This window comes from Cynoglossus semilaevis, chromosome 6, assembly GCF_000523025.1.
Source record: "Cynoglossus semilaevis isolate Cse_v1.0 chromosome 6, Cse_v1.0, whole genome shotgun sequence".
Classification (NCBI taxonomy): Eukaryota; Metazoa; Chordata; class Actinopteri; order Pleuronectiformes; family Cynoglossidae; genus Cynoglossus; species Cynoglossus semilaevis.
In genome coordinates this window covers 16,741,808-16,759,399 of record NC_024312.1, presented here as the reverse complement: position 1 = coordinate 16,759,399, position 17,592 = coordinate 16,741,808, and the positions used below count along the sequence as shown (strand labels likewise).

Genomic DNA, 17,592 nt, shown 5'->3' with positions numbered 1-17,592 from the left:
ACTGTTGTCAATAAAGAACGTTTGATCAAAAACGAAGAATACTAAACAACCCACTTGGAGGTTATGTAGCTACATGTTTACAAGATAGCCAGATGTTTAAAATTACTGTGCACCGTACAAAATAAATCACAGAACGAGGCAATACAGAAACACAATGCACTACCTACTGCTAGCTCCTCATTTTAATAAACAGCAGTCAGCACAGAAAGGAATATGTGTGCCAAGAGGGTCTTGACCTCACAGTCCAGCAAAGGAGTAAATCACTTTATCTATGAGGTTTTTCAATTGTGTTGCGAGAGTCTGGAATGTGTGACACTGTACATTTGTTCAATACTAGGGATCACAACTGGTTAGGTGCCTTTAAAAAGGACTGGGAGCAACCTCAGTTAAAGAAACACTGTCGACCCCAGTCCATTACATATGCAAACCTTCTGTTTGTGATCGTTGCTTAGATGTCCCCTCCCCACAAGCAACATACAGGCAGCTCAGATTTTCTTTGGCTTGCGGCCCAGTTGGTAGTAGTAAACCATGGTCACTGCAAGGAAGAGCACTCGACTGAGCAGCAGAAAAACAGAAGCAACTGGCAGGATTCCAATCTCCAACAAAGTGAAGGTGGTCACTGAAATGATAATGAAAAAATAAAAATAAATTACTAAACAATCTGAGGGTTTAAAGCATTTCTTATTCACCAACGGGACTAAAACTAACAATTATTTCATAGTTGATGAATTAGCAATTTTTAGCTAATGTATCACTCGGATTATCAAACTGTTTAGCAATCCTAAAAATGGCGATATCTAAAATCTTTTTTTTTTTTTAAGATTAAAGGTTTTTGTTATCAAAAATAGTGTAGGGACAAAAATAAAAAATACAAATAAAAATAGATAAATACACGTGTGTTCCTGAATTTCTTGCTTCATTCACTTTGGTTCCCAAGTGATCAATGTCCATTATTGTGTGAAATATTGTCAGCAAATTTTGTGTCACATGACTAATCAAGTACAGCCACAAACTGTTGTCTAACTTTTTTGGGAAATTTTTTTAACACATTGACAAAGTAAAAATCTCACTTATGTTATTGTCCATTGCCCTAAGCTCCATTAAACACACCTTAAAACTTGGTGTTTCATCTTTTCTTTTTAAAGAGGTCTGTGCAGATGTGACAGCTACAGAAGGATGGTCGATATTTTGTTGGGCGTAGAATGCTATACTATCTACCTACCAGAGGAGGGCAGTGTCAACACATAATGTTTTTTTCTAGGTCACTGAAACATTCCTAACCCCTTTCCAACTCAGGTCACCTTGCGAGAAAGAACATCTCTGATGTTTAGATTTTGAACGCTTAAAGATTGAACTAGAGAGAATAGAAACATGTTTTAGAAATGTGCATTCACCTAGAAACTGGATAGCAAAGTAGCAGGCTTCACTGAGCAGAGTCCACTGGATGATGATCTTCTCTACTGTGTACAGACCATTCCACATGATGAGGGCCAGGCCTGGAGGAGATAAAAAGAAATGTATTGGCTGTGAAGAACGAGAATAAATGGACATTGCACCGTAAGACCATTTCTATACATTCTACAATACAATACAATACAGTACTTCTGCCTTCACGTCTGCTATGAGCACAATTTGCTGGGAGCAACACTGAACCGTTTGTGACAGAGACAGGATGATTATTGGCCCATTGATCATGCTGTAATTTCCAGTATTATTGATCGTGATAACATTTCGTTTTAAATCATTTCCTTGACATTCTTTCAGATCCCTGTGTTTCTCTCCACCCCCACACACAAGTGAGGCTGTGGAGAAGCAGAGGGTGGGCAGAAAGGTAGGAGTGCTGATAGACTGCATCCCCTCCCTGCCAGGTTCCATCTGTGTGGCAGATGAGGGCCCATCCATCGCCCTTTTACTGCCTATCGTCTCAGTAGACGTCACATTTTTTACCTCCTAATCCCCACGGTCCTGCTGACATTTAAATGAAGAAGCCATTCTATTGACTTTGTAAGGTTGTTTCACAGTTTTCTCTACAGTGCACTGTGTGCTCTTTATGATGTAATCACTGAGGAGGCAAAATGTATTTTGTTTAGATTGCATGTCAAGATTTGCAGTAATACAGTATTATTCTTTGTGTTAGTCAAAAGTGTGGCTCTACTCCTCTGTATTCAACTGGTGTCCTGTGAGAAGGACGGAGAACAAAATAAACAGGGTACATTTTTTTTGTGTAGCTCGGACTTGTGTATCTGATGTACACTGGTGTCTCTGGAATTGTACCCACAAAAATCTGAAAAATGTCAATTGTAATCATGCTACTCATTTATACCTATATGGAAATTATACAATTAACAGCAAAATAAGATAAATCTTTTAATTCTTAAGGTTTTTTCTTCCTACTGTAAATATAACTTACTTACTGTACCTTAAAGTGTGTGTCTCCACCTAATGGACTACAGTGCGTTAATAAACAACGTCTGAGGTTATTAAAACTCATGAGTTTAATGCCTCTTAGGTTTAAGTGGTAAACTCATGTCATGCCTCAATGAGCTTGGCCTAACAGCAGCATCATGTCATCTCTCAAACTACCGTAAACAGACTTTAAAAGCAGGAGAGAAAATTACAAGGTTACAAGTAAATAATGAAAAGTCTGTAAAATGTCCCTTGTTAGCCGTCTTTCTTTTCTTTTCCTTGCGACGTGCCTCTCACATATTACTGTGTTCAGCTGCAGCCATCACAAGCCATATCATCAGTGAGTCAGTGTGTCACTGCCTCACTGACTGCCCTGACATTCTTGTCTAAAGCGTAAGAGCATCAAAGTACTGACATCTACAACCCATCTGCAGTGAAATGTAGCAAATGCCAGGATTAACTGGCAGATCCATAAGTACCAAATGTCTCCCATGGTTGTCATGGCAAAATGTATCTGAAAACTCAATTTAAACAGGCGGCTATGCACGCGGCTGCAAAATATGAATGGAGAATAACATAATGCCTCTTCTAAGATTACAACTCCCACATGTATACTGCACACACATGCAGTGGACACAGTGTTCTGCCATGTCCTACTGGGTCCCTGAAGAATTGGACCAAAATGATGCACAGGCACAGAATGAATGAATGTGAACATTCACATGTGGTTAGCAGTTATTTAACAAGTAATACTGTGTAGGTGCTTCATTATAATCAGTATAATGACTGCAGTGCAGCTGCGCATGAGGAAGCAGGAATAACTGAATGAATTTACCCCCCCGTCTTCCCCAAACACAAGCTTTCCTACTCCTCTGAAGCGAGGACTTACTGAGTAATGCTCCTCCATAAAGGCGCACAGAGATGCTGGTCGTGGTGAGCTCCTCCTCAAAAACAACTTCATATAGTTGGTTGGGAAATATCAAAGCCTGAAGAAAGAAGAAGCAACACACAATTCTGTCTGATCAGAACAACAGCATTCTGTCTGCATCCCATAATAACCCCAAAGTGTAGCAGTAGCATTGACAAAGCCTTCCTGTTTTGGAGTCAGAGCTACAGTATATGCTGTGAACATAGACAATATTTGTTCTTCATTGGAAGACTGCAGCAACACTTACCAAGAGGGCCATGGCCGTGAAACCCACTGCTGAGAAGAGTATCCACACCCTAATGAGAAAGACAAGACATGACCTGCTGTATCCATCCCACCAATATTGATCAGTCTTATTGACTGAAGTCTTGTTTTCTCCGTATTTACAAGATGTTGATCACAGTCTGCCGTGTGAACTGCCCTGAGCAGCTGAACTCCTACCTCAACCCAATAGGTTCTCGCACTGCAAACTTCAACTCATTTCCAAGCATTTGGCTGATCTGCAAGCACAAATAAGAAAAAGAGAAATTAGTTAGAACAAAAGAATTCAAATTTACAACTGCGTCTGATGAAATCAAGTACTGTACCGTATGTACAAAGTCCATTCAGGGCAGGATGTCACCTCAGTTCTTTTAAGGAATATTGCTTTACCTTGATTAACTGGATTGTTTGTTATTAATCCACAGCTACACTGTAGCTCAACACAATATTTTCTTTATCGTATGACAACCATAACATCCTCCATTCTGAAAAGTTTCAACAACAAGGATAAAGATGCGTCCAGACATTACATATACAAAGAAACAATGTGTTTGAATGCAACATGTCAACTGAACAAGAGAAAGAACAAAGTCCAGAAGTTTCATCTCTTACTTAAGAGGCTTTGCAGATTTCTAAAGTATTTAATACTGGATCTCTCTCTGTAAAAGGACCAGATGGCAATCACACAATGTATTGTCTGTGCTATTAGGGTTGAAGATGTGTCGAAACACCTAAAGTTTTTATACAAAAAAAATCATATGGAGGCATAAATGAACGGAGTAAACTGACCAAGATATTTACTGGACACAGTTAATAAAAACCTACTCAATCTTCCACGGAGATTAAGTGAGTATTCATTAAAACATCTTGCAGTGAACTCTGAACGATGATGATGAACTAATAAGCTGACATTAGAAACAGTTACAGTACAAATGAACGTAAACTTGATTAAAGGAACGACCGGATAATAAAAATGTGAGCGAATGTGAATGTGCTTAACCTTACAAATGAAATATGTGCAGGGATTACATACAACATGTGCTTTACCTTACAAATGAAATATGTGCAGGGATTAGCAGAGTTTATTCAGATACAGGAATGCTCTAAACACTCAAAAACAGGATTCTCCAGCTAGGCTACAATGTGAGGTGCCTCTCAAAACCAACCTGAAATATCTATGCAAATATACAGTGTTGTAACATTTTGGGTTTCAATTATCTGATAGAATTTGCACAGCATCAAACTCATTTTAAAACAAATATTATTTTTTAATAAATCACTGAGAAAACATGGCATAGTTCAGCTAAAACATGTCACTTTTAATCTTCTGATTGTTTATTTATCTAGTTTTCTTTTTTTGCAGCTGGTTGCCTGAAAAATCTGAACTGCCGGATACACTGAGCAGTAGCTGGAGGTCTGTACTTAACACTAAAGAAAACCACAACAGCAATCTAGAGATCAATTCGTCTTCAGCACAGAATACAACTGAGGCAAAATCAAGTAGGACAAGTGCACTAATAATTACTAATAAAAGAAAATACTAGGACTAGCCTCAAAAAAGAGCAGTAAACGTGTCATGTTGACAAAAGAAGATATTATTAAAAGAGAATCCGCATGTTGCTGGTGATTCTAGGTTTGACATTCAGATGTAGATTTCATTCAAAGACAAAAAGGCAAACACACTGTCACAGTCAAACAAAAAAAATCATGAACTGACAGTTACCCACAGAGAAATGGTGGCTCTGAATAGAGTCACAGCTGTGGCTTTCATGGGGGAATAAAAGTCAGAATATATCGTGTTATCATGTTCTATGGTTAGTCTTATCAGTAACAGTGGCCCTGAAGAAAAGATGGAAATCAGACGGGTATTTCGGGGTAAAAATAATAGCCTGTCAGCATGGTATTTAGATCTTTATATGCAGTACAGCACAGCCAGAAAAGACAGACATTAGACAGTATGGAATTAAATTGTTTTTAATACTTTATTTTAACCTCAGAGGAATCATGGGCCTTTTTTAGAAATGGTATTTGGCTGCAGTACCAAAGTTAACCAGGTGAGGCTGGCTCCCAAAAAATGAAAAGCTCTCATTGAAATTCAATGGCATCCCTTTAATCACCATTCTGTGCAATAAATTGATTTCATATACAATACAAGAGTGAAAACACTTCCAGGTATTTGAATGCATTTAAATAAATTAGTGATAAAATAAAATACTTGGTAACATTCACATCTTTAGAAACAGGTAAGACTCACTGCTAAATGTACAAATAACTTATTGAAATATATATTAAATCTCACATTCCACCATTAGACTGGTTGGGCAATCATTTATGTATTTTTATAATGTGTATCATTACCTTAAAAAATAAGCTATAATCATTTCCATTATCACTATATTTGTAATGTTTTAGATTTTCTTTGACCGTGTGAAAAGTGAGAACAAGTACAAAGCAAAGAGCCCACCACGTACCGGTCATTGTAACATCTTTTGGAGCGATCAAGCTAAATCACTGAGACAAGGCTACAGGAGGTGGATGAAAATGGGGTTTTCAAAAAGGAGAAAAACAACGCAGACAACAAGGCGCAGGTGAGGCAGATGGAAGTGGATGAAGAATTGTCTCTTGTTGCTCTGGCAGCAGATGAGTCCAGACATAAGGGTGCTGACTGACTCATCAACAAGGCTGGGTTAGTGATAAGAAGGACTATATATCAGGTAGATCGTGCTCAGGGTTCTTAATTTTCCTCTCACAAATCTATATGTCGAATGTCTACATTTGAGATCTCTGATGGAGCTCTATTTATAACAATAAACCTGTCCTCTGTTGTGTCCTTATCACTGACTGCTTTAAAATGTATATTTAAAGCAGTCAGTGATGAGGAGCGGCTTTATGAAGTGGAACACGGTAGAAATTGGTCACAAATGATGATAGGCTGTGAAATAATGTTAATGAATACAAATGCAAAGGAGTAGTGTGGAAATAGTTAAGTGTAAATATATATACGAAAGCTGATTTTTTATCAGGAAAACTCACTACACTGTACCGCTCAAAAAATATACATTTTTGATGATTATGATAATCTGACATTTTCCCTGTGAAATTAAAATTTGGACCCACATGCAATATTAAAGCTTAATATCAATACTACAGTGGCACTTTGGCCCAGAGGCCTCCTGGGCAAGATCAAATCCCAGTTATGGCTGTTGGGAACTTCCAGTGGACTCACCACCTGCAGGAAGGTTCAGGGGCGTTAGTACAGTGCAGTGTGATTTGGGTGGTGGTCATGGAGACTACTGCCCCGTGACCCGGTAACGGATAAGTGGATGAAAATGGACGGATGGATGGATCAATACTACAAGTCGGAGCAGAACGATATTGACTTGGTTTGATTGTTTTGTAAAACAGCTTATGTATATCTACATTAATACATACATAATTATATATTTATGAAAATTCTCTTTTTATGAAAATATTTTGATTTTAAATCCACCAATTAAATGCTATTAAAATAATTTTAATTATTGTTTTTAGTCAACCAAGTTTATCCAGTCTACTGTCATTGTGAAGCAAACAGCTGACTGATGTCATGATGTCTGAGGCTTTTTATAGGCAGGAACATGCACGTATGCACGACTGACGAGAACATTCCCTTGTTTGAATTTGCTTTTAGCAAATTCAAATATGGGAAAAGGACTGATGTGGAGCAGAATAGAGAGGGAGGCAGAAAGGGGCAAAGGGAGGAAACAGGAAAAGGAAGATATATACAGGGCTCTTTGCAAAGGGGGAAAAAGAGGGATCGAAAACGTACTTCATTACAGCTGCATACTGTGCCCTGGATTTGTCATCAATTACTCATTCTGCTAAGTTCAGTAAACAAAGTCCGACTTTTCAGCCAGGTGGCTGGATAAGTTTTATGTGAAAGAAAACAGTCATGGTCTATCAAAATTAAGTTTATCCTTTGAGTATGGGAAGTTTGTTTCTTTATAATGTGGCACAGGATTTGGAAACAAAGTAACTAATGCCTCAGTGGTAATACCTCTGGAGTAACAAAAAAATCCATAAGACATTGATGTACGTCCTATTTATGAATTTTCAACTTGGCCTCAGTACTTTAGGACCAACCAGTGTGTTGAACCTGCGATCAGGATGACCTCAGACAATAACTGTAGTACAGTACAGTAGCACAGGGTCTCTCTCTTTCTTTCTCTCTCTCACTAAAGTAATAAGAATAGTCTTCTTATCTCTGAGCAGTAAAAGATGCAGGAAATGAACAGTCAGTGGAGCAGAGCAGCACTTCCCTCCTTTGTTTACAGGTGCCACAGGAATAATGTCCACTGTTCCTTCCACAAACCAACTCTGACCATGCAACTTGACATCACTCCTAGGTTTCAGCAATTTCTTCTCTAAAAATACTTGTGTTTGGATGGTCATTTAGAACACATTCACCATTTAAAAGCAGAAGTTTATGTGTATTATGTGATTATGTGTAATAAAATGTATATACAATCTGTCCTAACCAACTATAGGCTGTCCAATCCAATATTTAAGCCTAAGTGCTAAACATAACTTTACAACAGGGACACAATCACCTCAGCAAAAGCAGCCAGCCATAGTGGCACAATATACAGAAACTATATTGTCATATTTAGAATTATGATAAATAAATAATAAATAATGAATAATTATGAATAATTCAGTCACCCTGTGTTTGATCAGATAAAATATATGAATAATTTGACAGCAACATGTACAATAAATAGCCCAAATACTGTAGTGCAGGCATGAGTGTAATGTAATTAAGCATTTCTCTATCTTCATTGGAACCTGTCTGTTTCTGTCTCCATCAGAAGGCTCTCTGTGAGAGATCAAAATGGCAGATGTCTGGGTGAAGCTTCTTGCTAAAACATTACGAGAGAAAACAAACACTCTGGGAGCCTGAGAAAAGGGGCTGACATCTCATCACAGACTCTGAGCCACCGACGTATGCCTGTTCCCTTCTGTTCTGTTGGCTTCCCAGCTCCCACTTGCCTGATTAATATTTCAGTGAGAATCAGTTCGCTTTATTTCATCCCTAACACTGTCATTTCCAGACCAAAAAAGGGAAAATAATCTACACAATTTGGATATGTGAGCCATCTGGAACAGAACAAAGACATTGACACTCTACAGATTTGCTGATTGACATGCGTGACTATCTCATGACATTTTGACATTGTCCAACATGCACACTGTGCTGCGTTGGCATTTGAGACTGTTGAACGTCTCTCTGAATGTGAAGATGTACATGTAGAGTTACAAGAGATGCAAATGGAGAGTCTCCCAGTGGAGCCAGCAACATTTCAGTGATTTCATGCGAGACGTTTTCACTGGCATACACACAGCATGTGCACACATGTGCAATAGGACATTATGAGTGATGAACCAATTAGCAGCCCAGAGCGCCTTTTTAAAGTAACCCATAGCTCTTCTGGGGTTAATGACTGCATCTGTGGTTGAGTGCTGCCTTGTTGTTTTTTTTTGGGGGGGGGGGGTTTCCCTGCAGTATGGGTTTTCATTGAATTCGAATAACAAGGTGCTTATATTTAGAACTTCCAGTCAAACTATATCTGGTGAATGCATCTACATTGGTTTGGCATTGAACTTCAAAATGCATTTAAGATTTTGTTATTGAGTAGTCTAACCTTTGATCGGTGGACTTCCCCATCATCGTCCTCTCCACCGACTCCCAGGATTTTCCGACTCTTCAGACGGCTTATCAAGTCTGTCTGACTGTGCTTCTTCATTAGAGGAGGGTGAGGTTTTGACACCATGGTGTGATCACCTGAGAGAGCAGCAGAGACAAGAAGTAAAGGGTTAGGAGTGTAAAATCATTCAAGATGATAAGAGACAAACCTCTGGGTTACTAAATGTTTATCATCATCATCATTTACATATCACTGGTTTAGTCGAACAACCCAGAAGTCTTAGGGAGTCCAGGAGATACAGGTGTAACAACAACAGAAATAAGCTGCCTGTGTTGTCAATATAGATTACATGGGGCTATATAGTAACTTTCTCACATATTATTTGAGTTTAATATAAGCAACATGACAAACTAGTTCACTTTTATCTTGTAATGATATATAGTGTATACTGTTGTTCAGCAAAACTCCTTCTGATTACATTTTTTTAATTAAACAGTACTTAAATACCTTTATATTTCTTACAAACATCATTAAAAGCTAGAACTGAAATGAAATAGACTTTGTAAATGCTCTCTGTAGCCAACCACCACTCTGTTTCGGAAGAAGAACATTTGATTCGACCTAGGAGTTGTTGTGGTAACACGCTTTCATGAACAATAGTGTCATTTAAAATTATCAACATATAAACAAGAAGACCGAAACAAAAATCAGCCCTTGTGATGACGTTATTACACTTGACCTCTTGTGCTGATTTTTGCTTTCCCCTCAATTAACAGCTTTGTCCGACTCAATATAATGATTCTCTGGATGAGGAAAACAACAGCAGTCATTAAACCTCCCTATCCTCCTAAGTATGAGGTCAGAATTCCTCAGAGGAAATAACAATCAGTGCACCCAGAAAACAACACAATGTGGTCAATAACACAAAACAAATGACAAGTGCATCACAAAACAAAAATCCTAATGGTACAAAATGTAAAAAATCAGCTTTCGTATATATATTTACACTTAACTATTTCCACACTACATTTCAGTTAGTCTTCCATCATAAAAATGGTTTCTATGCTGACCTGAATTTTTCTTCTCCTTGTGTGCTCTATGGTGATCCCACCTGTGATTATTACACTCTAATAAAAGCGCTGGTTAATCACGTCTCATTTCAAAATGCACTTGAATGTCTCTGCCTTTCCTCACCAGTGTTTCTTGACATGTCAGTAAAACTGGTGCAGTTGCTTAGCAACCCCCAATGGACCAATGGCTTCTTCATCATTGGAAGCAAAGAACCTTTCATGATTGACCACCTTTGAGAATGAGGGCTTTCCTGTGGGCAACAGCTACTTTGTTGTTCTTCTCCTAACTGCCTTGGGTGACAAATTAGGATACCTTTGGTCCTTAATCAGTGAGCTGGATTAGAGACTTAACTTCTCAAATCGTAACCTCTTGTCAAAATAGTATTTCAATAGTCAGTGACAAAGGACTACGTCACTTGCTTGCCAGAAGTGCAAGGTATCTCCTTAGCATTTGGCTATTTTTTCCTTCTACTTTTTGCAACAATTTCCAGCCCTTAGTTCCTGTGTAATTTTGACAAACAAGTTGTATTTTGGTTGACGTTTGCGGTCATTGTCTGGCTGTACAAACCGGGTTCTGCTAGTTGTGTGTAGATGCCACTGCAAGAAAGTGAGCATCTGTCTTTTATTTTCCACAGTAGGTTTCCCTAGCCAACCACTGTGTCCGAGGTTGTCAACATTGACATTTTTGTGTTTATTCAAAGGACCTTGAAGAGTACATCTTAAAACAGTCTGTTTTCAGATCTTTGCCTGGGAGAGACTTCACTGACGGTGTCTCTAGAGATCATAGGCATTTCCTGTTATTTTACAATCAAATACCTAACTGCACTGGTAAAAAAAGGATTTTCAAGATTTTTAAATTACAATGATTAAATGTATTAAATATTGAGTTACTTTTTTATTATTTCACATTGTTACATTTAAGGATTTAGATAAATGGACGGACTGACAGACAGAGAGACAGAGTGAGATAAGGCGAGAAAGACTTCACTAATTAAATTCCTGTTTTGTTTTCTGTGTGCTTTCTACTGACAAGGATTTTGATCACACAGGACGTTAGGTTCAGCAAAACAATTAAAAAAAGGTGATATTAATTTCCACAGTTCTCTATGTAGATAAGTTATATTTGAATTTTTGAAATTTTAATGAATGAGTGAGATAACTGATATACTCGAAGAGAACACGCACATGAGGTCTGAGACTCACCACACACACCGTGTTGTATCTATTGTATTTTTTTCCTACGTTATATATTGCAATATCTCATTGCACATATCGGGCAATTTAACAAGATTATGGTAATTACTGAAACAAAAAATATATACAAAATCTATATGCAATGTAAATGTTTTAAGGGGCCGTGTGTTTAAAACACAGAATTGGATAGAACATATATAGAGTTCGACAATGGTAACAAATTGAATGTGTACAACAACTTGAGGTTGTTTTTACTATTTCAATGTAATGTGTGTCTAGGTTTTTTCTGTGCTCTTTTTGTGAAGCATCAAGACAAACGTTTTTCCTTTTATCACTCAAACAAGATACCAAAAAAAACATTAAGTAGCTAATGAGACAAATTTAAAAGGCACCAAATATCCCCTTGGTTTCTAATGCAGAAAACACATGCTCTGCAAATAAAAAGGCTGCATGACATAGGTGAACGATACTGTGAGAAAAAGAGGTGAGAACTCAGTCAGAAATATTTGTTTATATTCCATAAAGATGCAAAAAGAATGAGAGGAAAAGAATCATCGTGGAGACAAAGCCATGAGTGGGTGTGGAGAATCAAATGTGTTAAAAAACAGCACTTCACAGCCCATTCCTTCTTCTATGTTTCTATCCATAAATAAAAAAAGACAAACAGTAGCTGCACAGTCAACAGCTCATATTGTTTGGATAATTCAGCAGGTCAGGTCATAGATTAACAATGAAGCAAAAGCTATTTAATCACTACCCTTTACAAAAATGTAGGGATTCATTACGTAATAATTCATTTTTAATTATAAGTGTTTCTTAATTCCCTAATAAATCTGGGTGCTAGTTGTTGAAAACAGGTCAGGAAAATGAGTGACAGGTAACCTAATTTTCTATAATGCATTAAATAATAATTAAATGATATGAATGCCCATACTCCTAAAAGCAAAACTTTCTCTGTCTTTTGCCTGGTATTTACTTCACATTAGAGATGAGAACTGTATGTCCAGTAGGACGACACATTTGACACATTAGGTTATCTGTTTTCCAGTGCAGCTCAGTTGACAAAGAACAGTGATAAAAACCCAGTGACAGTGTTGACATGTTGGGCTGCAAGAATTCCTTTAAATCAACCTTAAAGAAAAGTAATACTGCATTATTCATGATTTCAAGGAACGTACAATTAAGGTTTTGTGGTGGTAGAGGAAAAAAACAGGGGAACCGGATGGACATCGTAGAAAGCAGTCCTTGTCAAAGCGGGCAATAGACAAAAGATGATTGAGACAGCAGTGAAATTCTCTCTCGAATCACAACAGGCAACCAATACAAGTCACTAACAGAGTATTTCATACAAGACACAAAATATATTCATGTGCAGACAGACTATAGAGAACTGCTTCTCACTGATCATCAATGGATTACAACACTGAGACAAACATATTACCAACTGTTCAATAATGTACCTGTTTGATGCTCATTTATTACATCACTGAACCGTGGCAAACATGCTTATTATTTACTGCACGATTTTGTGTGCATATTAACACATTTGTGTCTGCACTGGTCTAGAAATCGTTTTTACTTACATTACAGGAAGTTATATGTAGTGAGATATTAACGACTATTGCTATAACAACAAAACACTGCAGAACACTCGATAGAATGAAGACTTCCGAACAATTTAACAAGCACTCTACACTCTCTCGCTGTTCACAAACATGATGATATTCTCACTTGTCCAGATGTCTTCTGACAGTATTACCTGTTTCCTACTCACATTTGCTGTTGAGTCTATAAACAGTTGATTTGAAAATGTCAAGCATATTTCATTGACTGCAACTAAGATCAGTTCAGGTTTGTTGCAACTCTTTGCAGATATGCATCTTTACTCCTCATGCACCAAGAAATGGTTTTGTTCTTACTTGCTGTGCCTATTGTTCCAGGTGCAGACAAGTGGAGACTGCCAAATAGAAAATAGATGTCAAAATCAAAATCTTGTGTTTACAGGGTGCGATAAAAAAGTGCTAAGTGTCAAGTAAAATTAAACTCAATAGACAAAAAGAAGAGGGATTTCACAGCATAATAAAATACTGAGTGATATTATTCATACACTGATTATCAACAATATCTGTAAAGCCATTTTAATACCACAGGTGCACAATGAGGCAGCACAAACATGTTGATAAAAGCCGATTCTTAACACATACAAAGCTAGAAAGTGAATTATTTCCTCTAAGGAATAATGTTATCACTGTTCAGAGGGGACTCTAAACACACAGAGAACAAGAGAGAACCCTGAAGCCTGTGACCTAACCATACACTCCAACAAAGCCAGCTGGGCTGTAGTCGTGTGAAAGAGAGCTAACCAGTAATTACTTCTACTTATATAATTATTAGCAACTTGTGCATTTGTCCTTCTCTGTAATCATATATAATCAGGGCCTCAGGATGATAGTGATTCAGTTATCAATTAAAATCTGTAGTGTGTTGTTCAGGATAGCACCACACTACTCGTGTTTACCTCTTGTGATGCAACTATAGCTGAAGACATTAATGCAACATTTTTACAAGTCAATGTTTTGTGTGTATGTTTTGTAAGTTTGTAAGACATTATGTTTAATTACAGATGCAGATGTATGAAGAGGAAGACAGATGAGGACAATATGGTGTCGTAACACACAGATGAGAGAAATATTCAGCCATTAAATAGGAACACTGCAGGAAATATTACACTTCTTCGTATGGACAAAGCAAAGAAGACATCTCATCTTTCCTAATGATCTAACCACCAGCTGAATAATATTCTTACTCAAGGTCAAGTGTCATGAGTGAACACCCGACAACAAAAACTACAAGGGAAATAAAACTGTCCTAATAAGTACGTACTATGATAGACATATATCACCCAAAATTAGGAAATCACTGTTATAATTGAAATTAAAAGACTAGGTTTGGTTTATAAATCTGACAATGACTTGCAGGTTTTACTATTTTTACTATTAGAACAAAGCACTGGCACAAATAACTCAGCTAAGGAGCCTGTGTCAGTGATTAGTATTACACCAATATTGTCAGTGACAGGGTACTATTGGACAGTAAAGACTAACTTTGGAGATATCAACAGCAACAAAATGGATGGATAATCAGAAAAAAATGTTTTATTATTTATCTGTCTGTTTCTGTCTGTTTTTTCATGCCAAACATTTTATACATCAAAATTCATAACAAAGGAATTTTGATATGGTAGAAATTAAGGCCATCTTTCTAACATTTGTTTGGAGCACTCTGTTTCTCTTATTATGAAAGTGAGACTGATGATCTGTAATTGCTATAATTAGAGCAAACATGTTTCAATGTTAGAAGGCAGAGCACAAGCCTGAGAAAATGTTCCCTTTCCCCATGTCGGTGAGTAAGCGTTGAAACCACTGAAACCCTTTCTTACGGCCCGAGGACTGAGAATAGCACCAGAGCTAACTCAAAATACCAGTCCTTTGCTCATTTTAAATCAAACAAGCCAAAGTTTAAAATATATATTTTTTGGGGGGGGTTCATTACAAGAACATAAATGCCAAAAACACAACATATAAACAATCTTGGAGGGGGGTCCGTTTGTATGTTTATTTCAAGCTTTCAACTTGGACACTCACTGAGCCACCTGGTTGCTAGGCAGCCGAGTGACGAAAACTGCTCATTTGAGGATCAATCTGCGTCACTGAGGAGTTCTTCACATGGAAATAATTGCTAGATAAAGGTCAAAACAGCTTCTTGAAATATCCATCATGTTGCCATTTATTTTGACATTAAATGTTTGCATTCTATCATCGCCATCTCACATCCTCCCATCATAAAAGAGCTCATCAAATAATCCTGTTGTCATTATTCCAAGAAAAATGGTGAAAATGGATTCACGTGTCAATAAAGACAACTCTAAGGGCTACAAAGTTCAAATGAGCCAACAAGAAGATGTAACAGTTCAGCCAGTACCTCCTGTATCGTAAGTGTGCAGGTGTCAATGTGCTTTTTTAAGAACACAGAGCTATTATCGTTCAATGTGAAAGTAGAAAGGTGAACGTTAAGGTGACCTTTTTGTTCACCTTTCACTACAGATTATTAAACAAAACACAGGAGCAGAAACATCTGTAACTGTGCTACATTTTTTTGCCTTTACATATTTTACAAAGTAGTAATAACTTCATCATGTATCAGGGTTGTCAACTGTAGTTGTTCTGCTTCAAAATATTAGCATCTAAAACAATTACCATTACAGCTTGCATGGGGCGTCTTTACCATACAGAAATGCATTTATATTTAATTATCTTTGGAAAAATAACTTTTGAGTTTTTTGTTTTTTGTGAGGTCTTTTTTATTTCTACACCTCTTCTTCTCTACTTCCTGTTACCAACCCTGATTTTACAAGGATCCATCTGCTGGTCACATCTGGTAACAAAGTCAAACATCACTTATGAGGAATGACTTTTTATAAGCTTTTGCACTTACTGTTCTTTACGTTTCCGTAAATTAATTCCGGCTAAGTGTCAGTGTGCTGTTTGAAACAAGTAAAAAAAAACAAAAATAAGTAAGCAATATTTGTAAATTGTTCAACAGTGGACATGTAATGTGACCTAGAATTAGTTTCAGAGTAAAAGGCCTGCAAAAAATCTATACCTGTATCTGTTAATATCAGAATCAGAATTAAAGCGCAGGATAATATTGAAATATTGGCTAAAGGTTAGTGGGCAGCAAGCAAAAATATAAAAGAATGATAGTAGTTCAGTTGCATTATGTTGGATAAACTTTTATATATTTCTTTTTTTTTTGGAAGGGTGGTTCTTTAAAACTCGTGATCACAAAATATCTTACATTTACAAGGCTTTGGTGGCACAGCTATCTGCCCAGGAGCACTGTTTAGCTCACTTACTATCAAACAACAAACAGCACTGTCCTGCTTCACTGATGGGTAAAGAGGAGAAAACTGTTGAGCAGGAGTATGACTGCTCTCCTCTGGAGATTGCGGCGACTCCTTCAAACCGTGTGAAGCCTCCATGAAAAGCACTTTTAAATTGAAACGTTCATGAAGAAAAGCCACAGGAGCAGTAGTAAAGATCTTCATAGACATAGTCATAAAGAATTGAACACAATCTCGGTTTTATGAAAGTTTACTATGTGGACCACACCTTGAGGATATATTTCCTGAGTATTATGTTTGTTTATGTGCATTTGAACAAAGCCTTTACTGATGACAGGTCATCATTTCCCTAAACACAAGTAATACCTTAGGACGCCTGTACAGTATTATCCTAGAATAGATGTTTTTTTTGTGACGCAACTTACAATCAATCAGGTGGTTCCATTCATTAGGGACGACCCTCCATGATTTGTCGCAGTGTGATGATCATTTATCTTCAGATGTGCCAGAGCTGCCCTCATCAATGTGAAGGCCTACCCAGCTTGCTAATCAGGTTTTACAGAGCACCACAAATGCCATGAGGGCTCAGCTGAGTTTACACAGAAACAAATAAGAGAATCAACTCCAGCCAGCAGCCAGTGACACCACAGGATGGTTGGTGATTCTAAGTCTAATAAGGCAGACATCTAATTAAAAGAAGGTTGTGTTTGTCTCCTGGGCATATTAGCCTAACCTACTGACATGGCAAGTGTCCATTTGTGCCTGTATAGTTACAATAATGAGGATGCTTTAATATTAACAACTGGTTTGCCTCTCAGCATAATTAAAATGAAAACTTTTCAACCCAATTTTTAAACAATTACTAAAAATATAGACAACTCTGTTAATTCATGTTGTGCACTGAATGAAGATTCATTTGCATTAAACAATGTATTTCACAAGAATCATATACAGCATAGATAACAGAGTACCACTAGGCAGTAGTAAACATAACCTCTGATATTGCCTGTAATATATCTAATAACAAATATAGATCTAGACCAAGCAGTGTCACTAAAGCACATCTGTATCAATAAAGACGTTATGTAAAGTAATGTTCCCTCCTTCTAAATACACAGCTACAAGTCAATGATTGTGTTTGATTCT

The 17,592-nt window shown here is 37.3% G+C and overlaps 1 protein-coding gene across 4 annotated transcripts in view; it reads right to left on the bottom strand.

Annotated features, from left to right (window-relative positions):
- Window positions 1-164: 164 nt before the first annotated feature.
- Window positions 165-17,592, bottom strand: part of tp53i11b (tumor protein p53 inducible protein 11b) — a 33,581-nt gene continuing 16,153 nt past the window's right edge. For 3 of the 4 annotated variants that reach the window (XM_025056512.1, XM_017032847.2, XM_008312436.3), the window contains 6 exons: window positions 9,277-9,416; window positions 3,776-3,834; window positions 3,582-3,630; window positions 3,296-3,392; window positions 1,395-1,496; window positions 165-619 (listed from right to left, as the gene is read on the bottom strand). In XM_025056512.1, coding sequence (XP_024912280.1) covers window positions 486-619; window positions 1,395-1,496; window positions 3,296-3,392; window positions 3,582-3,630; window positions 3,776-3,834; window positions 9,277-9,405 — 570 coding nt within the window. In that variant the 5' untranslated portion in view covers window positions 9,406-9,416 and the 3' untranslated portion in view covers window positions 165-485. Of the gene's footprint in view, window positions 620-1,394; window positions 1,497-3,295; window positions 3,393-3,581; window positions 3,631-3,775; window positions 3,835-9,276; window positions 9,417-16,037; window positions 16,057-17,592 lie in introns of those variants that run through there. The other variant, XM_025056513.1, reaches the window with a different exon arrangement.